Source organism: Leucoraja erinacea, chromosome 22 (assembly GCF_028641065.1).
Source record: "Leucoraja erinacea ecotype New England chromosome 22, Leri_hhj_1, whole genome shotgun sequence".
NCBI classification, from domain to species: Eukaryota; Metazoa; Chordata; class Chondrichthyes; order Rajiformes; family Rajidae; genus Leucoraja; species Leucoraja erinaceus.
In genome coordinates this window covers 9,541,897-9,564,571 of record NC_073398.1, presented here as the reverse complement: position 1 = coordinate 9,564,571, position 22,675 = coordinate 9,541,897, and the positions used below count along the sequence as shown (strand labels likewise).

Sequence of the window (22,675 nt, the reverse complement as noted above, 5' to 3'; positions counted from 1 at the left end):
TCAAAATTCCAACATCTGCAACTTCATGTGACTCGATTATTTTTCACTGCTGTCTAATCACCCAGGACCAATACATGCAGAGAATGTAGAGAATGTGTAAAGTTCATTCTCTGCAGTTTGATAAAACCAACAGTAATGCTCATTCAATTGTGAAGTGCGACTCCAGGCAAACAAAGTACATACAACGTCATTCAATACAAATACCCATACGTTCAGAATCCCAGTCGTAAAGGACAAATTCGATCCGCCAATCGGCACGGACATCCCAATGAGGCCGAGATTGGCAGCCTTAACCGACCTAGGCGCCACATTTTCGGGGAGACTTCCAGGGGGTTAGGGAGATTTCAAGTGCACTCTCGACAATTTATCTGGATTAAAATAACCAGATCACCAGTTGCTGGAAAATTGGTGGTGGACTTGCACTGGGGAGATTCACTCCGCCACTGGACATTATGAGGAGTCCAATGTCAGAATGATGTTGGGAAAATACTGGCCAGAACATTTAGAACTGCCTCGTTTTGTGCAACAAATCATGGACTTGGTGGCACTAAAGCGGAGAAATCCCAACAGTTTAGCACAGAAACTTCAGCATCTCGCAGCAAAGTCAATTCCACTATTTATATCGCGGGAGCATGGGAATAAAAGAGCACCAGTCTCATTTCACAATGTAATGCCAAAGCATTGTTTATGCTACCAAGATGTTAAATAGCCAGTGGCCATTGTGGAAAGACAGAATACTGCTCGGAATAGTTAACCAGACATTCTCTGTCACTGACGGACAAGTGCAAAATGTATTCCTACACAACCAGTCTTCTGAGAATGTCTCACTTTTAAATCCTTAATCTATATTTTGCGGCCAATTAAAATGTATTTTAAATAACCATGAACCTTTTGTCACAAACCCATGACAACTCAATTTATGCCTCCTTGAATTAAATTTAGGTTTGTAAAATTAAATGCTTTAAAATAATTAAGTGCAGACACTCAAGTGTCCTATAGATGGTGATATGCACTGCATTATGAACAATACAGATATGTCCTACACGTGATATACATAGTATATATTTTTATAAGGGTTTAATAAAATAACATTTCCTGTAATGATAATTGGAATTGAAAGAATACATGCATACATTTGAAATATAATAAAGTATAAAATTAAAGGAAATTTGCATCGCAATTTGCTGAAATAATAATAAATGCAATTTAAATGATAATGTGCTTAGATAGATTTTGTAATACAATTTTACATGTAATTGATATCAATTTCACCCAATTGAGAATTAAGCCACAAAATGCATTAATACAAAAAATGTGTAAAATTGCAATACAAAATGTATCCATAATCTATGAAAATTTAAATTACATTTATTATTATTTCAGCAAATTAACTACTTTGATTAACAAATGTATTTAATATCAATTTTACATTAAGAATTAAGCCACAAAATGCATTAATATCAAAAATGTGTAAAATTGTAATACAAAATCTATCTATAATACATTAAAATTTAAATGACATTTATTATTATATTATTATTTCAGCAAATTAACTACTTTGATTAACAAATGGACCAAATCCTTCTCATGAATCACATTGTGATCCCTGGTTTGTGGCATCAAACAGATCAAACATATCAAAGACACATTTGAATTGAATAGATTTTAGGCATAACAACAGATTTACAAATTATCTGTCTCTTTCACATCATGGCAGCCTCACTCAAGTAAGAGAATGCTACTTTGGTGCATCAAAGTAAATAATGTGTAAACTGATTCTCAAATCATTGTAAAAAAAATTAGACTTACTTTGCTCTCAAGATCAATCAGGCTGACGGATTTTTCATCGACCTGAAGTAACATGTCTTGGGTCCAGACCTTGCCTTTCGCATCAAGCAGTTTTAGTTTCCTTATGCCATCGTCTACTGTTATCATAGCATCCTTCCGATCCACAATAAATGTTGCCAAATGCTATTTTCAATACAGAAATTACTATTTTAAACTGTAGAAAATAATTCACAATTTCAGTCTGAAAAGTATATTCTAGCATCTTATTTCACAGAGATGTATTACATTTGAATCCTCCAATTGTTCTTCTGGCACTAAATATAAAACTTGTTTGGAAAGGAGTTAGTTTTGATATACCAATAATCAATGGCATTACGCTTTCCATGAAGAAATCGATATTTATGTTTTTGTACTCCAAGTCTTATTTACATTATATCATAAACATCACAGCACAAACTCATTAAATAGTATCAGACGCATGTGCAAATATAACTGAAGTCTATTTTAATTAAGGATCACACACTAAAAATGTAACACCAATCAAGCAAAGCTGCAGGAAATCTGACAGAACTTAAAAAATCTACTTACCTCAACACGATACTGTGAAGTCTCTGACATTGCAACAGTTGATTTTGCATAGTTTTTTCTTTGTTCTGTAGAATTAAAAAAAAACAATAACTTTATTCCATTCATCAGGTTCTCACGTCATTTAAATCAAATTCTTCGCTTCATATTAACTCCCCTTCAACAAAGTTTAAGCAATCAGCTACTAAAGCAACATTTAAAGGCTTACTTTTTAAAGAATTCCTATTAAAGATAAATTTTAAATGAATATCCAAAGCAATTTAAGACTTCACTAACAATCTCTGAGCAGTGGAGTCAAGGCTTTAATGCATGCAGATCTTGAACAATTCATACCAGGTTCTAATGCATGCAATTTATCAAAATTAAATAGTTTGGGCTGTGGGAGGGAATAGAAATTGGATAGTGAAACAATATGGATAAAATTAGAATAGACATCATATATTTAGTTCTATCAGCCAATAAAGATGGACATCTGGTGCAGTGTGCAATATGCAACTGATGTAATGTGCCTGTTTTGCAATTCCAGCAGATCCAATTTCATACGTTGTAATTTTTCCTAAAAATGAACAATTCCATGAAATCAATTACCAGTACTGGACACGGGCAGGACAGGTCTAGGTTAGCTCTGCTTTTATTACAAGTTGCGTCATGAAATCCAGCAAATAGTCAAGTATTTCCATGCACGAGTGTCAAACCAGTTTTGGATCAAATCAATAGTTTAAATGCAAAATAAAAGATTGATGGTTTCTGCATCTTAAACCAGCAAATAATTTGTTAAAGATTTCTGTTTGCAAGGAAATGAGGAAGGACACACACGTATACTTTGCTTCTTGTCATTAGAAGAGTGGCTACATGATAAGATAATGATAAGATACTATATGATAAGATCCAAGTAGTGGATGTACAAGACGTATAATGGCTGCCATAAACATGCATCTTCATGCTTGCAGGTGTCATCACCGCGGGCTCTCGAAGACAGAAGAGGGAAGAATGGAGGGTAATATCCGGGCATTTTCAGAGATGGTGTAGCACGTAGAAAAAGGTGCTGACAACAGATACCGTGTCATACAAATTCCCATAGAAAACTACGCATAACAGAAGAGACACTGGAGAAACAAAGCTTTGCTATTTAACCATGCACGGTGACACAGTAGTAAGGTTGCTGCCTTACAGCGCAAGAGACCCGGGTTCGATTCCAACTAGGGGCGCTTGTTTGCCCATTCCACAGATGCTGCCTGTACAACTGAGTGTTTACAGCATTTCTTGTTTACTGCTAACTTTCGGCATCTGCAGTGTTTTGAGATTTTAATTTAGTGTACATGGAGATACAGGTGCACAACCTTTTATCCGAAGACCCAAATAACGAAAAGCTCCGAATAGCGGACATTTTTTCAGTCCTTGAAGAAAGGTCCTTGAAGACGTTCACCGAGGGCGGCCTGCAGAGGTGACAGCGGAACCTCCGGTCGGTCCTCGAAGAAAGGGGAACTAAATCCCCATTCATAAAAGAGGTGAGGGTATATTGCGTGGGAGGGTTAATAATTGACAATCTGCTGCTGCCTGCCCGCTGAGTTAAAAACTTCCCACGGTAGACTCACGATACACAGTGTATCGTGAGTCTTGCGTGGGAACGTTTTAACGGGCAGGCAGCAGCAGATTGTCGCTCCCTTCAGTTTCACCCCACCTACACCCCTCTGCTTCCCGGCCATGTGTGTGACCCCTTCCCTCCCCTCTCCAGTTCCCCGCCCATTTCACCGGCGTGGGGGCTTTGCACTGTCTTCACGTCGGCGATGCCAACAAGTCAGTGCTAGTCACCGGAGACGTCAGGACCAGCGGGACACCGACCCCCAGGCCCACTGCAAGCACGGAGATCCCAGAGACCCACAGCCAGCAGCAGACCAGCCCCGTTCCAACTCCAGAGGAACACGCTTCCCGTAGGGACAGAAGCTGATGTTGTGCAAGGTACGTCTTGTTCTTGGGGTTGCAGATGAGGGGGCGCAGCTCGGGCTGGGATGTCTTCGGCCACCCCTCGGTACAGGAGCTGAGACTGGGAACTGCACCGCCCTTGCAGGTGAGCAGGAGAGTGGGTTTGTTTGCAGTTGCAGAGGGAGGGGGTAAGGGCGGTACAGTTCACAGTCTCAGCTCCTGCCCAGGGGGATGGCCGGAGACGTCAGGACCAACGGGACACCGACTGCAAGCACCGAGATCCCGGAGACTCACAGCCAGCAGCAACTCTAGCCCAGCCCAGCTCCAACTCCAGAGGAACACGCTCCCCGTAGGGGCAGAAGCTGATGGTGTGCAAGTTACGTCTTGTTCTTGGGGTGGCGCAGCTCGGGCTGTGGGCGAAATGCCACTTGTCGCCGTAGCGGCCCATCGGGGAGCGGATTCCTCTGGAGTTGGAGGGGGAGGGGGGTATTGTGCTGTTTGATCGCCCCCTGCTATCCCAGGGACAGGGAGACACAGCGGCTTTTGAGAATGGTGGGCAATCACTTCCAAAGTTCTGCCCACTACATTCAGTACACCTCTCCTATACTTGTCTCCCGCACTAAGATTATCTCGCAGAGAATGATCCCAGCCTAACCCTCCCTATTCTCTCCTATTCTGCAAGAAAAAACTACATTTAAGACTCAAACTTGCGATCAAGTAACTGCCGTGATCGAGGTGCAAATTCGCGACCTTGCGGATATGAGCCGAGCACTCTACCACTGAGCCAGCCGTTAAAATCGACGCTAAAAATCTTCCAATCCGAAAACCGAGAAATTCCGAATTACGAAAAGTGTCTGGTCCCAAGGCTTTCGGATAAAAGGTTGTGCACCTGTACCTTAATTTTTAAAAAATGAACATATTTTGTGCCTTAAATAACAATTTATGTACCTTTTTCACCTTGTCTCAAGTGTCAATAACTGTGACTATCAAATCAGCAGTGAACATTCAATCGCCAACAAAGTTGAAAACAAATAAACGCAAAATGACTCCGTGGAAGAGAAGGGGAATACTATAAAACAGCTAGTTAGTAAGAGCAGGAAAATTTAAAGCAGCCAACTACTTTACAAATATGCATTTTAAAACCAAAAATACAATAAAATGCTCAGAAGTTGCATATTGCAAATTATTTGATAAATAGTATGGAAATGTTTTTAAAATTACACTAAAGATTTACAGTATGCCAAATGACTTGTTCAAATCGCAATCAGAAAATATCTATTTCAAGTATTCAAAGTATCTTTTTTCAAGACTCTTCAAATAAAAGTGAAACCATTACTTTCAGCTTATCATTCCGCCCACAGAACCGTACTTAACGGCATGTAAATCCAAGTCTTAAAGTCTTATCTTTCTAGTCATCTTTCTAAAGTCTTGTCTGAAGAAAGTCTTGCCTGAAGAATATCTTGACATCGCTTATTCAGCTGATTGTGAATCCCAGTGCCTTTATTGCAGCCAAAATGGTGCCAGTATGTGAATCAATGAAGTAATAAGTTAAATGTATTAACTATTTTTTCCATCAGTATACCTTCCTAATCTATGTGACCAATCAACTAATTTAATAAACTAACAGCGAAAAAGTGTAAATTCAACGTGTCTTAAAATTTAAAATTTTAAAAATGAGAACATCCAGTTTTTAAACTTTTAGCAATGCCTGTATGCTGCACTGGTAGGTACTGTCACAAGAAACAGCACTGGTGAATCCTAATACCCTGGGAGTGATGTTACCTCCACCTTCTCCATTATCAATGCCCTGCCATCTCAATATCAGGCCAAGTCAGTTGGAAATGAAAACGTGAACTTGCAGCACAATTCACAAAACATCTGGAGACACAAGAGACTACAGATGCTGAAATCTGGAGCAACAATCTGTTGGATGAACTCAGCACGTTGATCTGCATTTATGGGGGGGGAAAGGAAAGGTCGACGTTTCGGGCAAAATCCTGCATCAGGACTGAGAGTGGAGAAGGAAGATGGCAGGTATAAAAAGAGTCGTCGTTGTGAGATAGAAGCGATTGGAAGGGCAGAGGAGGGATGACAGGCACCCGTAGTTGGGTAGAGGAGGAGAGGGTGGAGTTGGAAGGCAGAGTCAGGTAAATGATAGGTGCTTACGTTAGTTTATTTTACAGCATGGAAACAGGCCCTTTGGCCCACCAATCCATGCCGATTATCTAGGGGCAATTTACAGAGGCCAATTAACCTACAAACCCGCACATCTTGGGGATGTGGGATGTAACTGGTGCACCCTGAGGAAACCTACGTGGTCACAGGGAGGACGTGGCGACTCCACACAGACCGCACTAGAGGTCAGAAACAAGCCTGCGACTCTGGCACTGTGAGGCAGCAACTTTACCAGTTGCGCCACTGTGTCAGCCTGTGGACGCAGACAGAGAGAAACAAAAAGGTAACTGGAGTCAGGAGAGGGGAGGGGAAGGTGGAGACTGCAGCTGGAGGTGATAAGCAGAAACATAAACAGAATGTTGAATAGGTTAACACAGGGCAGGGTATTGGGATAACTCGCATCTACAACCTCATCAAGATCTCCAGGGCTCATGTAGTGTCATGCAGCAAAGTGCAGGAGATGCCATATGGGTGGGCGTTAAACGATCCTGGGAGAATGAGGAATGAGCATTAGGAGACTGAGTACAAGATGGCGTCACTCTTCATGTTGAAAAGGACACAGTACTGAAGGAAAAAACAGTATCCTCCGTGATGGGAAATGGATAGATAACATGTCAGGATCGGATCCTTCCTCATTCTGAAGAGGGGTCCCAACCCGAAAAGATGTCCGTTCATTTCTCTCCACAGAAACTCCACAGAAACTCTGCTGAGTTTTCCACCATTTATTTTTTTTATGGACAGCAAACTCATGGATAACAAATAATTTGCACACAAGTAAACAGGCCTCCTGGAGGACAATATGGACATGAGAAGTCGTGCTAAATTCTTTGGCAGATGCCCAACCATTAACACCATGAAAAGCCAATTGAACAGCATCAGCCAGTCAGGCATTGCAGATAGAATTGCTGCTCACTGGAACAGTGACAAGGGCCTCAGTGGGCTTATTGGAGGTTGCCAAGACATGCAGAGTGGGACATTTTTTATGGAATGAATAAGAGCCTGGGAGAATAGGAATAGCGTAGGATGATAAAGGAATGTTGAAAAGTTCTAGTGGATGTTTGGAAGGGTTAAAAAGAGAGGTGAAAGGAGGCAAGGTTAAGAACAGGCAAGAAGGGGTAAAACATTGTGGGAACTGCAGATGCTGGTTAAACCGAAGACAGACACAAAAAACTGGAGCAACTCAGGGGGTCATGCAGCATCTCTGGAGAAAAGGAATATATGACATTCTTCGGAACGAAATGTCCCAAACGTCACCTATTCCTTTTCTCCAGAGATGCTGCCTGTCCCTCTGAGTTATGCTTTTTGCGTCTGTTTTAGGGGTAAAAATAGTCTGGGTTCAGCAACAACCAGACTGTGTCCATCATTGGGCACAGAAAACGTACAAAAGTAATGCATAACTTAATAGGTAATATATATATATACACGTGTATTTCTTTCATTTATTTGGATTAAATTAAATGTTCATTTGTTACGAATAGATGAAAGTTAATATTTCACAAGTAAAAGGGTGAACTGAGCAATAAAAGCCCCACCAGATTTAAAGCTGCCAAATATCATGTCCTTTACATACATGGGTTTTTTTTTTACCGTATAAGGGTATACAGAATGCTTCCACAATAAAGCCAACTAGGAATAACACTGCTGCCTTCAAAGCATGAAAATCATGAAATCTTGTGCAACTAACTATTTTTAGGAACATGAGAAAATGTTCAGCAATTTGCAGCAACCTGCCAGATAGTTTATTTTTTGACTGCTACATCCTAGAGGGATTTCTTTCTCGAATCCCATCTGATAGAGAGGGAATGGAGGAGAGTGCTAGTTATCCAGAAAAATAGGGCGCAGTCTGATTATCTCCGCAAATTCTATTCTCGTCCATGTTATAGATTTCCACAATTCCTAACCTTAAAGCCAGCAAGATGCATTTCAAAAGTGGCAGCATTGTAAATACACCAGCAATCGCTGAACAAACGCAGCATTTCATCAATTAAAGCAATTTAACTTCTAAACTAAGAGGAAATGAAGAACTAAAAAGATAATTGAACCTGCTTTTAATCTGATGGGTTCAGTGTATTTACCAAGATTGTGTTAATTTGCCAGGTAAAAAGGCTAATTCCCTCTTACACTGGTAAGGAACTAATTTTAAAGTAATTACATTTGCAGACTTCTAATGGAAAATTAGTTATATTTTAATTTGTCAGAAGAGGGTTCTGATCGGAAACGTCATCCGCTCATGTTCTCCTGAGATGCTGCCTGACTCTGAGTTACTCCAGCACTCTGTGTCTTCTTTTGTAAGCCAACATCTGCAGTTCCTTGTTTCCACATCATCCCTCTGTTTTAATTTTGTTATTGAACAAGCCTGTTAAGCATACTGTAACGTGATACTTTCACATTGTAAATTCATCTTAAAATAACTGAATATTTTTGGTTTTTGCATAAAGTAGTATAAATAAAGTCACACAAGACAAACCAACCAGGGTTTGGTTCTACCTTTCTTTTTATGTTTTGAAGAATGTAAGAAGTACAGTCCATCAGCTCCTAAAACAAATAAAGGAAGCAAAATACTGAACTCACAGAAAACTACGATTAAATTAACGATAGCAATATTTCAAAATAATGCCGATGAAAACAGACAGATGCTAAAGAGGAAATTAAAAACTAAATCAAATAATTATTATTTTTCAACATATATTTTATAAAACATATTGAATGGGATCATAACTAGCACTATCTTTACCCATTCAATCTAAAGAACACTTAACACTAAAAGGACACTTAATATGAAAACTGGAGTTATTTTTGTGGCAATATGTATCGACTTTGTCTCAGACCAAATGATAATATCCGTTTTAAAATCCCCCCCCCATCCTAAATATGAAAAAAAAAATTCAACTTTAGACCACCTTGTGCCATAGTGATGAGCTTTTCAGTTTTATGGCAACAATTTTATTTACCATAATATTCAAGAGAAACCATAAAAATATTGCAGCAAACAGGCTGTTTATGGCAGTCAGATACTATTCACGACTGCCCGCTCATATCCATTGCATGATGCACTGCTTGAGAATACCTGGCATCTTTACAAGAAAATTGCATGTCTGAATCTCGTTAGAATATTATCTTCCTAAGATTATTTAAGATGGAATGTAGTTGAAGTTGACTGTTCATGCCATTTTCATGAAAAAAGCATTAGTAATGAATGTACTTGTCACAAGCCAGAAGACATGCGTGTAAAAGTTTGATCAATTTCTCATAATTACATTAATTAGATGTAATGTGCAATTGAATTTTACCCATAACATAAACGATTGCTAAAACAGCTTTGAATGATGACCAGCTAACTTATACATTCAATTTGTATACTGAGGGTCATAACACATGCTTTTCATATAAACACATTGTCAATACAGCCAATGCCTACATTTAGCAAGCATGTCAGATGTTATCTAGACTAATAAACAATAATTGAATTGGTTCATTCCTGGAACAATATAATTTTCCTGAAAACAAGAGCATAAAATTCCAAAAACAATGAAATGATTATTCTTGCCTAAAACGGCCATTCTTTGAAATAACCAGGATTTTAATGGAATGGTTTACGAATCTTTTTATAACTTTGCCATAGTAAAGAGCATTTAAATGTTCTACAATGATCTCAAGATTACATGGAGCAAAGACAACTATTGCATTTTATTATGGAAAAGTATGGATTTGAAATTTATAGTTAAAAAGTCAGCTCTCATTATTGTACAGCATGCTTTCACAAAGTTTAGTTTAGTTTAAAGAAACAGCATGGCAAAAGGGTCCTTCAGCCCACCGAGTTCATCCTGACCATCGATCACCCATTCACACCAGTTCTACATTAGCCCACTTCTTCATCCATTCCCTACACACTAGGGGCAATTTTAGAGAGGTCAATTAACTCGCATGTCTTTGGGATGTGGGAGGCGATCAGAGCACCCAGAGCAAACACATGTTGTCACAGGGAGAACCTGCAAACTTCACACAGCAAGCACCCTAGGTCAGGATCGAACCTGGGTCTCTGGTGCCGTGAGGTAGCAGCACTACCAACTGCGGCATTGTGCCGCGTTCAAATTAATAAAAGATTACAGACTTCTTTTAACTGACAGCAGATGAGAACTGTTTCAGCCATTATTGTAGCCATCGCATGATCCTGACTGAAGGCCCAGAAGGGGTCACATATCGAGTTATATCTGCTAATACAAGTCCCTCTCCCAGCCACCACAGCCAGTTCACCTCACCGCACTGCCAGAACCCACACTATTCACAATTAACCAACGACCTAACCTCATTGCAACCTTTGCAATACTCCCTATTTAATCACAGTGAGCCACAAGCAGAAATTCCATAAAATAATCAGCACCAGCAAGTTGAGTAGGATAGAACTGCAGATGCACCGAAGATAGACACAAGATGCTAGAGTAACTCAGCGGGTCAGACAGCATCTCTGGAGACAAGGAATAGATGACATTTCGGGTCAAGGCCCTTCCTCAGACAGAGGCAGGGGGAGGGGGAGGGAAACGAGAGGTATGACAAAGCCTTTCTCGGTCTAAGGAAGGGTCTCGACCCAAAACGTCACCTATTCCTTTTCTCCAGAGATCAGTCTGAAGAAGGGCTTTGGCCCGAAACGTTGCCTATTTCCTTCGCTCCATAGATGTTGCTACACCCGCTGAGTTTCTCCAGCACTTTTGCCCACCATGCTGCATGATTCACTGAGTTACTGCAGTGTTTTGTGTCCAGCACCAGCTAGTTGTGGTCTTCAATGGAAAAATTGCAGAATTTAATTCTGAAAACACCAGTAAAAATTCCAGCAGAACATTAATTCCAGCAGAACAAAAAATTAATTATCCAAAGTTATAAATCAAGCTCACTACTCAACATTGCATGGTCTAAGGGAACAGAATATCCCTCTGACTCAGTGATGAAAGCCACAGGAAATATATTAGACATATAATTACATGTCTTGGCTGCATCAATATCCCAGTCCTGTCTATCTCTAAGTGGTCTAGAAAGATTTGGCACAATACAGCAGCACAAGACTACAAAATACAAAGGAAGGGAAATATGGATCTCGTTATGAATACCATTAATGGAACCTTGCAGCAACTCATGAAAACATGCAAGTAAAAGCTTTACCAAATATGTACACAAACCAACTGAATTTATCCTTGTCTAAACAGGTTAATTTGCTCGCTAAATCCTTTCCCAGCCATTCAAGTTCCCAGTCACATTTTGACTTATTTTGTTTACCTGTCTTTCAAGTAAATTAGATAAATATTCTTGGAAACATTTCCCTTTATCACAAAATATAGGAGAGAAAATTTACCTCACTACATATTGTTATTTTGTTGGCTATTTTGCACTGAAGAGTTGATTGAAGTTACAAAATGATAACGGGTCCTCAGCCCACCGAGTCCACGTCGACCATTCATATTAGTTCTATGTTATCCCACTTACGCACCCACTCTCATCACACTAGGGGGCAACTAACCCACAAACCTACACGTTTTTGGAATATGGGACAAAACCGATGCACACGGAGGTAACCTATGTGGTCCCAGGAATAATATGTAAACTCCACACAGACAGCACAGAGGTCGGGATCGAACCTGGGACTGGCACTGAGGCAGCAGCTCTATCAGCTCTCCTAGAAACATGACAATGTTTTGCATTTTAATTGATGGATGTGTTTCCATTTTTACACTGCTTTCATGGGCTCTGCTCCACATAGCTAAAAGAAGCTAATTATCTGGTGCCAAGCATTTCCAAATGTTATTGCCCATTAATCACATGAACCTTTACAGAATACTTCTAGTTGTGAAAGATAGAGGCCAGGACAATCTTGTCATAATAGCACAGTGCTGCAGCTGGCAGAGATTCTGCCTCAGTGCCAGAAAGCAGGGTTTGACCCCAACCTCAGGCGCTATTTTTGTGGAGTTTACACGTTGTCCCTGTCACTGTTTTTTTTCTTTGGGACTCCAGTTTCTTCCCAAATCCCAAAGGTGTGCTAGTCGGTATGTTGATTGCCCATGGTAAGTTGTCCCTACTGCAGAACACAGAGTCCTGGAGGAATGACTATATGAAATCAAATACCCTGAATGCAGAGTCCCATGTTAAAACTGATCAGGAATATACATGCTCAGTTCTTCATTTTTAGGACTAATGAGAAAAAAAGCTTTATTCAAAAGTTTGCAACAGGATCTGTACATATCCAGCATGCACAGTGCCCTCCATGATGTTTGGGACAAAAACCCATCATTTATTTATTTGCCTCTGTACTCCACAATTTGAGATTTGTAATAGAAAAAATCACATGTGGTTAAAGTGCACAGTCAGATTTTATTAAAGACCATTTTTATACATTTTGGTTTCACCATGTAGAAATCACAGCTGTGTTTATACATAGTCCTCCCATTTCAAGGCACATAATGTTTGGGACACATGGCTTCACAGGCGTTTGTAATTGCTCCAGGTGTGTTTAAATGCCTCCTTAATGCGGGTATAAGAGAGCTCTCAGCACCTAGTCTTTCCTCCAGTCTTTCCATCACCTTTGAGAACTTTTATTGCTATTTATCAACATGAGGGCCAAAGTAGTGCCAACGGAAGTCAAATAAGCCATTATAAGACTGAAAAACAAGAATAAAGCTATTAGAGACTTCAGCCAAACCTTAGTCTTACCAAAATCAACTGTTTGGAATATCATTAAGAAGAAAGAGAGCACTGGTGAGCTTACTAATCGCAAAGTGACTGGCAGGCCAAGGAAGGCCTCCACAGCTGCTGTCAGAAGAATTCTCTCTATAATAAAGAAAAATCCCCAAGATCAGAAACACTCTTCAGGAGTCAGATGTGGATTTATCAATGACCACTGTCCGCAGAAGACTTCGTGACCAGAAGTACAGAGGCTACACTGCAAGAAGCAAACCACTGGTTAGCTGCAAAAATAGGATGGCCAGGTTACAGTTTGCCAAGAAGTACTTAAAAGAGCAACCACAGTTCTGGAAAGAGGTCTTGTGGACAGTTGAGACGAATATTAACTTATATCAGAGTGATGACAAGAACAAAGTATGGAGGAGAGAAGGAACTGCCCAAGATCCAAAGCATACCAACACATCTGTGAAACACGGTGGTGGAGGTGTTATGGCCTGGGCATGTATGGCTGCTGAAGGTACCGGCTCACTTATCTTCATTGATGATACAACTGCTGATGATAGTACAGGTGCACAACCTTTTATCCGAAAGCCTTGGGACCAGACACTTGTCGGATTTCGGACATTTTCGGATTTCAGAATGGAAGATTTTTAGCGTAGATTAGGTAGGTAGCGCGGGCGGCTTGAAAAGTCTGGAGCAGCTGCCTCCTCCCCGGAGACCGGGAGAATCATTGCATAAATGTTAGTCAGTTAGTTTGGAGGGATTTTATGTGGTGGTGGTGGTGTAGGGGTGAAGGGGGAAACTTTAATTCTTAGTCCCCTACCTACCTGGTCGGCGACTCCCAACCTCGCGGAGCTGGGGGCTCCGTCCGGCCGCGGGCGGCGCCGGTTGTAGCTCCGACCCCGGCAACTCTACCCCTGGCTGCGAGGCGCTCCAAATCCAGCGCGGCCCGCGGCCGGACGTCCCAGCTCCGAGAATGTCGGGAGTCGGCGGCATCGCAGCGCTGGGATACCAGCGGGGAGCGAGCAATGCCTTACCGGGTCGCCGTGCGGCAAGCTCCGGAGCGCTGTGGCCGCCTTCTTCCAACATTCGCGGAGCGTCGCTGGATTTGGAGCCGCGGAGCTGGGGGCTCCGTCCGGCCGCGGGCGGCGCCGGTTGGAGCTCCGACCCCGGCAACTCTACCCCTGGCTGCGCGGCTCCAAATCCAGCGCGGCCCGCGATGTTGTGTGTCGGCGGCCACAGCGCTCCGGAGCTTGCCGCACGGCGACCCGGTAAGGCATTGCTCGCTCCCCGCTGGTATCCCAGCGCTGCGACGTCGCCGACTCCCGACATTCGCGGAGCTGGGGCGTCCGGCCGCGGGCCGCGCTGGATTTGGAGCGCCTCGCAGCCAGGGGTAGAGTTGCCGGGGTCGGAGCTACAACCGGCGCCGCCCGCTGCCCCACCGGCCACAGCGCTGCAGAGCTTACTGCACAGCGACCCGGTAAGGCATTGACCGCTCCCCGCCTCTCCGACCAGGTAGGGGACTAAGAATTAAAGTTTACCCCTTCACCCCCCTTCACATAAAAGCCCTCCAAACTAACTGACTAACATTTAAGCAATGATTTACAGATGTTTAAGCGTCTCCCGGTCTCCAGGGAGGAGGCAGCCGCTACAGTAGTACAGACCTGGGTTGACCGTGGGTCGTTTTGCGTCAGGTTTGGCGCCAAACGCGAGCTTTGGTGCGCAGACGACATCTGGAAAAAATGGCCGGTTTTCGGAGCTTTTCGGTTTCTGGAACACCGGATAAAAGGTTGTGCACCTGTAGCATAATGAATTCTGAAGTGTTTTGACACATCCTATCTGCTCAAATTCAAACAAATGCCTCAAAACTCATTGTTTTCAAGAAGGAACTGCAGATGCTGGAAAATCGAAGGTACACAGAAATGCTGGAGAAACTCAGCAGGTGCAGCAGTATCTATGGAGCGAAGGAAATAGGTGACGTTTCGGGCCGAAACCCTTCTTCAGACTGACTTAACTGTATCCTCAAAACTCATTGGCAGGCGGTTCATTATGCAAAACAATATTCCAAATATACTGCTAAAGCATCAAATGAGTTTTTCAGAGCTAAAAAATTATCAATTCTTGAGCGGCCAAGTCAAATACCCGATTTGAACCCAACTGAGCGTGCCTTGTATATGCTGAAGAGAAAACTGATGAGGACTAGTCCCCAAAACAAGCATCAGCTAAAGATGGCTGCAATACAGGCCTGGCAGAGCATCACCAGAGAAGACACCCAGCAACTGCTGATGTCCATGAATCGCAGACTTCAAGCAGTCATTGCATGCAAAAGATATACAACAAAATACGAAACATAACTGCTTTCATTTACATGAAATTGCTGTGTCCTAAACATTATGGTGCACTGAAATGGGAGGACTAAGTATAAACACTGCTGTAATTTTTACATGGTGAAACCAAAAATGTATAAAAATACCCTTTATTAAAATCTGACAGTGAGCACTTTAACCACATGTGATTTTTTCTATTACAAATCTCAAATTGTTGGGTACAGAGGCAAATAAATAAGATGGGTCTTTGTCCCAAACATTATGGAGGGCACTGTAAGATATTAAATTGACTTGCATCAGCAGTGGGCGTTCAAGAGATCATTTGGTGAGGGATTGTGTGTGGAAGAAGGGAAGAGAAAGCTTCAAACAGCTACCTAAGCTTCCCAAAATAATTAATTCACCTGTAATGATTTATGTGACACCTTTATAATTAATACCTGCAGCTAAAAGTAGTAATCTTACTACTAATTATTTAGGATAAAGATTATGTAAATGGTGAGGGCTTAACGCAACAAGAATTTTACACTGTGAAAGCTACTTTGCAATATCTCTATGACTGCTAATACCACAGAACTCTCCACCCACCGTATGAACAAACGTCTTTGACAATAAAATTAGTTGCTTTGATGTGAAATGAGCTAGTGATCAGTAACCTCCATAACCTGACTTGTCTCAGTAATTGGAACTGCAGATGCCAAAATCCTGGGCAAAACACAATATACTGGAGAATCTCAGTGGGTCAGGCAGCATCTCTGGAGGTTCACTCTGAAGAAGACTCCCAGCCTGAATCACCACCTATCCATGTCTTTCAGAGATGCTGCTGGTCCCATTGAGTTACTTCACTACTTTATGCTTTGTCTCAATCATTTTTGGATGTGGAAATCCCAGATATTGAAACTACGATAATATTTTTAAAATTCATACCATCCCAAAAAGGCATTCCTGAATTTGTAAAGAAATAAAAATAATTATGGCTATCATATCAATTAGGCTATGAATTATGTGACTTTCAAAAGACATTTGGATTGGAAAGGTTTAAAATGGAGATGGGCAAAATGGGATGCGCAGAATACAAATTTGATCGTCGTGGACAAGATAGGCCAAAGGGCCTGCTTCCATGCTGTATAGCTCCATGACTTCAAAAATATTAATGGTTGTGAGCTTGCTGAGATGGTGGTTTTAATTTTTATTTTGCAGGATTTCGAATTTATAGGATAATTCTCTTAGATCACAAAAACTATGGTTCAAATAATAAATTGGTTTTATAACATTTTGTTTGGATTTCGAAAAGTTATCTGTAAGACTCAACCTAACTCTCAAACGACAGGATAAGAATAATTTATGGTGGGGCAGTTTCCAGTTGAGGAGCGAGTGAGTTTGCAACTATGATTCCCAAAACTTTCCACAGAATTGATCTCCAGTCCCGTCTCGGTTTATGATAATGTAATTTATAAAGGCTAAATATAGAAACACAAGAATTCAATTAATTTTGTGTTGCTCAACTGCCAGGATAGAAGTGGATATTTTTCTGTTTTCATGTAACAAATACTACATATGTAATTTAAGTAATGTGACTTGCAAGCAATGTGTGATTCTATATACTATATTTTCAAACTTGATTATAAAGAATAATTGACTTCAGGGAATTTATAAAAAAGTAATTTAAGAGCATAACATGAGTAAGCGGAGATTGGTGCCAAATTAAAGACTGAAGCATAAGAGACTGCAGATGCTGGAATCAGATCTGGAGCAAAATACAAAGTGCTGCAGGAACTCAGCAGGTCAGGTAGCATCTGCGGAGGGAATGGACAGACAACAATTCGGGTCAAGACCTTCAGATTGATGGAGTGGGGGGGGGGAGAACTGGAAATAGGAGGTGGGAGCGGGACAAAACCTGGATATAGGTGTAAGGGGATTTGATTACCAGATGGGTGAAGTAAGTGACAAAGGCTGGAGGTGAAAAGGAGACAAAACGGTGTTAGATAAGGAGAGAAGTAAAATGTAACGCCAGAAGGAGCGATATGAGTGAAAATAGACGGGGATGGGGAGAGTGAGAGGGGGATAGAAAGGAAATGGAGGACAGGCAAATAAGCCGGAATGAGTAACAAACATCCAGATCGTATTGTCAGATAAAAGTATTTATATCACTCAATGTTGAATTTCTACTTCAGCTTCAGATGAGTCGCATGTACAGTCAAATGCAGAACAAAATGCCCAATTTGTTCCACTCCACTAGTGGAATGGCAACACTATCTACTCTATGGAAGATAGACACAAAAAGCTGGAGTAATTCATGATAGAAGGAATGGGTAACTTTTCTGGTCAAGACCCTTCTTCAGACCCGAAATGTCACCCATTACTTCTATCCAGGGATGCTGTCTGTTCCGCTGAGTTATACCAGCATTTTGTGTCTATCTTCGGTTTAAACTAGCATCTGCAGTTCCTTCCTACACTATCTACTATATAGCAGATATATACTGAACGGTACCAAATTACTATATTTACCCAATCCATACAAACTAACCTCAGATTCATAACAAGTAATGGTTAATTACTGCAATCTACTTTGCTGGCACTGAAAATTAACAATAGCAAGTCTCAAATCTCACAACATTTTGTATTGAATTTCTTGTAAAATTGTTTTCTCACTTTCCTCTCCCCATCCAATAATGTTTCTTTCTCTCTATGTATCTGATTTCACAAGCGTCACCCTATTTAGTGAATTCCATGCTGTTAATTCTACCGCCCACAGTCTGTTGGGTTGTGGTAATACGCAGGAACCTTACCTGCTCGCTTTTTCCTTCCTTCTCCCCCCCCACCCCCCATCAGTCTGAAGAAGGGTTTCGGCCCGAAACGTCGCCTATTTCCTTCACTCCATAGATGCTGCTGCACCCGCTGAGTTTCTCCAGCAATTTTGTGTACCTTCGATCTTCCAGCATCTGCAGTTCCTTCTTGAACACCTTACCTACTCCCCCTGGTTCCAGGCACCTACATTCCTCTGTCAGCCATTGTCAGTTAAACATTTCAACTTGGTCAAAAATATTGAATGTTAAATATCTCAAGCCAATTGCTTTCTGTAGCCTCACCGACGTTCGTCTGCTGCTCTATCAAATTACAAAACACAAATCCAAAAATACCCTGGCACTCTATTATTCAAATCAACTGCAAATGGAAATGAGCATGGCGGTGACTATGGAGAAAATAAAATTCCAAAAATAAAAATATACTTGCACAACAATAATGGATGGAACAGCACCTCATATTTCGCTTGGGCAGCTTACATCCCAGCGGTATGACTCTTGATTTCACTAACTTCCAAGTAACCCTTGCTTTCACTCTCTCTCCCTTTCCCTCCCCCATCCTAGTTGACTGTCCTCCTGAATAACTTTACTATTTATATGCCTTGTTGTCACTTTCCCTTCATTCAACAATGGACCATTGTACATTTCCTTAATCTGCTTTGATCTGTTCTTTTCACGCCTTATATGTTATTTGCATCCTTCCAGATCTCAAGTTACTCTCTCCCCTGCCTCTCAGTCTGAAGAAGGGTCTTGACCCGAAACGTCACCCATTCCTTCTCTCCAGAGATGCTGCCTGTCCCGCTGAGTTACTCCAGCATCTTGTATCTATCTTCAATGTACAAAGCAACATTAGCAAAAGATGTCATACATAACTCACCATATAAAGCTTTTCCACTTGTCTTTGTTGTAGTGTTGTCCATCGCTGGTTGGGTCAGTGCTTGAGAACCATAACCACTATAAAAAGAATCAGAATATTCAAACTGAGATTATATTATTTTCTACTTTCCACAAAAGTTAAAAAAATTCAAAGAATAAACTTAAAATTTATATCAAACATACTTTTGCTGTATTCTTTTAAGAGATACAACACGAAATAGGCCCTTCAGCCCACCCAGTCCACGCCAAGCATCGATCACCCATTCACACTAGTTCTATAATATCCCACTTTCGCAATCACTCCTGACACACTGGGGGCAACTTACAGAGGCTAATTAACCTGCAAACCTGCCCGTCTTTGGGATGTGGGGGGAAACCGTGGCAACCCGGGGGAAATCCACCCTGTCTCAGGGATAACGTGCAACACCCACATAGACAGCACCCGAGGTCAGAATCAAACCCCAGTCTCTGCCGCTGTGAGGCAGCAGCTCCACCAGCTGTGTCACTGTGCTGCATTCTTATAATAGAATTCAATCTTAAAAGTCAAAAACATAATAACAGGGAGAGGAGCCAATATCTGATCATTGTCTTATAAATTTAGCATAAAACCAGTGGGCAAGTTCCATCACCACACCTAACACCCAATTTGAAGTTAGTGGATAAATTAAATGACTAATTATTATTAACATAGTTGGTCTCATTATTTGGTAATGGTTAATCTATAACATATATTCCTCATACATGAGCATGCTTGGGGGAAATTGGAGAGAATTCTAAAACCTTGGTTACTAGAATCATAACTAGTTGCCCAATCTTACACAAGATCAACTTAGTTTTGCAAATAGGCTGCAATGTGAGCCATAATAATAATAATAATAACTTTATTTGTTAAGCACCTTAAAAACAACCAAAGCTGACCAAAGTGCTGTACAGAAAAAAGAAAACAAGCAAGACATCATAAAACAGGCAGAACAACAGAACATACAACTAACACGAGGCGCATAAATTACATACAAAAATCCAAACAATAAATTAAAAAACATAAAACACAAGTACAAACAACGCAGCAAAACCAAGCAAATAAAGTTAATAAACAATTCGACACCTCACTGGTCTACAAAGGCCATGGAGAATAGATATGTCTTCAGGAGTGATTTAAAAACAGCTAGAGAAGGGGCCTGTTTAACGTGCAGAGGCAATTAATTCCACAATCTCGGAGCCGACACAGCAAAGGCACGGTCCCCTCTGAGCTTCCGCTTAGTCTTTGGCTCAATCAGGAGCAGCTGATCATCTGACCTGAGAGAGCGGGAGGGCGAATAAGGGTGAAGAAGCTCAGATAGGTAGGACGGGGCAAGACCACTTAGGGATTTAAAAGTAAATAAAATAATTTTAAAACGAATCCTATACTGAATAGGCAGCCAGTGGAGAGAGGCCAAAAGGTGAGAAACATGATCATGCTTTCGTGTGCCTGTCAAGAGACGAACAGCTGCATTCTGTACCATCTGGAGACGGGCGATGGAGGACCGACTAACCCCCAGATACAGTGCATTGCAGTAATCCAGCCGGGTGGTAACAAAGGCATGGATTACCGTCTCAAAGTGCTTCCTTGACAAAATCGGCTTTATTTTTGCCAGCTGCCTCAGATGGAAAAAACCAGATTTAACAACAGCCCTTACCTGACAGTCAAATCTAAGCTCAGGGTCCACTTTAATCCCCAGGTTCGTGATGTTAGGTTTGAGATATGCAGACAAAGAGCCTAGATCAACAGGGGGGGCCCCAGAGGTGCCACCAAAGATCATTACCTCTGTCTTGTCATCATTAAATTTTAAAAAGTTCATGGTCAGAAGAACCTGATAAAGTGACGTACAAATATTTTGAAGAATAATAGACCACTTGTGTGGGAAGGAAAAGGCGGCACAGTAGCGCAGCTGGTGGAGCCGCTGCCTCACAGCGCCAGAGACTTGGGTTTGATCCTGATCATGGGTGCTGTCTGTGTGGAGTTTGCATATTCTCCCTGATATCGCGTGGGTTTCCTCCGGGTGCTCCAGTCTCCTCCCACATCCCCAAAGACGTACGGGTTTGTAGGTTAATTGGCCCACTGTAAATTGCCCCTGGTGTGTAAGGAGTGAATGAAGAAGTGGGATAACATAGAACTAGTGTGAACGAGTAATCGATGGTGGGAGTGAACGCATTTGCCTGAAAGGCTCGTTTCCATACAAGATCTCTCAACCAATTTAAACATAATAATCTAATTGAAAAAGTGGAAGTGCACATGTAAACAAGGAACCTAATTGGATTGTGCTCCCCTCATAATCTGTGGACTAAACTAAGAACATAAATTGGAGTTAACAATGTCAATATTAATCCTCCTGCAAAAAGGGACATGTTTGAACAATGGACAATTACCGGCAGATACAAAAAAATGCATAATCTAGCCCAGAAACAGCTGAGTCCTAGAATTACAGTTCAAGAACAATGCGCCAACATTTTAATTGACACTGAACAAATAATGTTGCACCAAAGGTTAACTCTGCATAGATTATTTTTTTATTGCCATGCAAGATACCTAAATTGATCCGAATCTTTAGTCCAGTTACAAAATGCCGAAATAGAACAGTGCAGCACTGGTGCAGGCCCTCCAGCACACCATGTCTGTGCTGAACATAATGCCAAGTTAAACTATTAGGAAACTTAAAATCCATGTGTTACATTTATTAAAGCCACAACATTTTAAGAGCTAGAAACTGCTGTGCAGGTTTAAGATAATTTAGAGCTAAACAATGCAGAGTTGACTTTCTTACCATGGAACATTTCCCCCATGTGTAATAACGAGGACATTTTTGGACCAACTCTGACTGCAATTTAAAATACAAACAAAAATCTGCCCATATTACACATTTATTTGCATTATACCTACAGTCTTTTCCAAAACAGAATAGTTTCTGTTCATTCCAACAAAGAGAAAATGAAAATAAGTTTTGGACAACAAAGTGATATCAACAGAATTACCAATAGAAGGGATGAGTTTCCCTTCAACCCATCCCAAAGCAAAGCTAAGAGTTGACTCCTCAAAATAAAAATGTGGGAGGGGACAAAGAAGCGAGAGTATCGAGCAACACAAAGTTAAAGGAGGTTTTGACCTTCAGTGACTGCATACCTACTGCATAGGTTGGCTTCAAGTCCAGAAAATAGATTGTCAGAGACATCCTGCATGGAAAAAGCTATTTGACTCACATTGTCCAGAAAGCATCCACAGAAACCAATCCTACATTCAACGCATTTTATCCTTCTCACATTCCTATCAACACCCGCAGATTATTCCACTCACTTAGTCAATGGGAGCAATTTACAGGTGATCAATTTATCTGCCGAACATTACGTTTTGTGGGAGATAACTAGAGGAGGCACAGGGAGAACGTGCAAACTTCACACAGGCAACAGCCGAGGTCGAGATTGAACCTAGTTCACTAGAGCTGTGGGGCAGCAACTCTTGCAGCCGTGCAACTTTGATGCCCAAACTGGACATGATTGATA

At 41.3% G+C, this 22,675-nt stretch overlaps 1 protein-coding gene across 8 annotated transcripts in view; it reads right to left on the bottom strand.

Annotated features, from left to right (window-relative positions):
• Positions 1-22,675, bottom strand: part of eps8a (epidermal growth factor receptor pathway substrate 8a) — a 145,968-nt gene that overhangs the window by 36,261 nt on the left and 87,032 nt on the right. For 6 of the 8 annotated variants that reach the window (XM_055652914.1, XM_055652918.1, XM_055652920.1 and 3 more), the window contains 4 exons: positions 19,143-19,219; positions 8,959-9,006; positions 2,377-2,441; positions 1,810-1,971 (listed from right to left, as the gene is read on the bottom strand). In XM_055652914.1, coding sequence (XP_055508889.1) covers positions 1,810-1,971; positions 2,377-2,441; positions 8,959-9,006; positions 19,143-19,219 — 352 coding nt within the window. The remainder of the gene's footprint in view (positions 1-1,809; positions 1,972-2,376; positions 2,442-8,958; positions 9,007-19,142; positions 19,220-22,675) is intronic. The other 2 variants (XM_055652917.1, XM_055652922.1) reach the window with 1 other exon arrangement.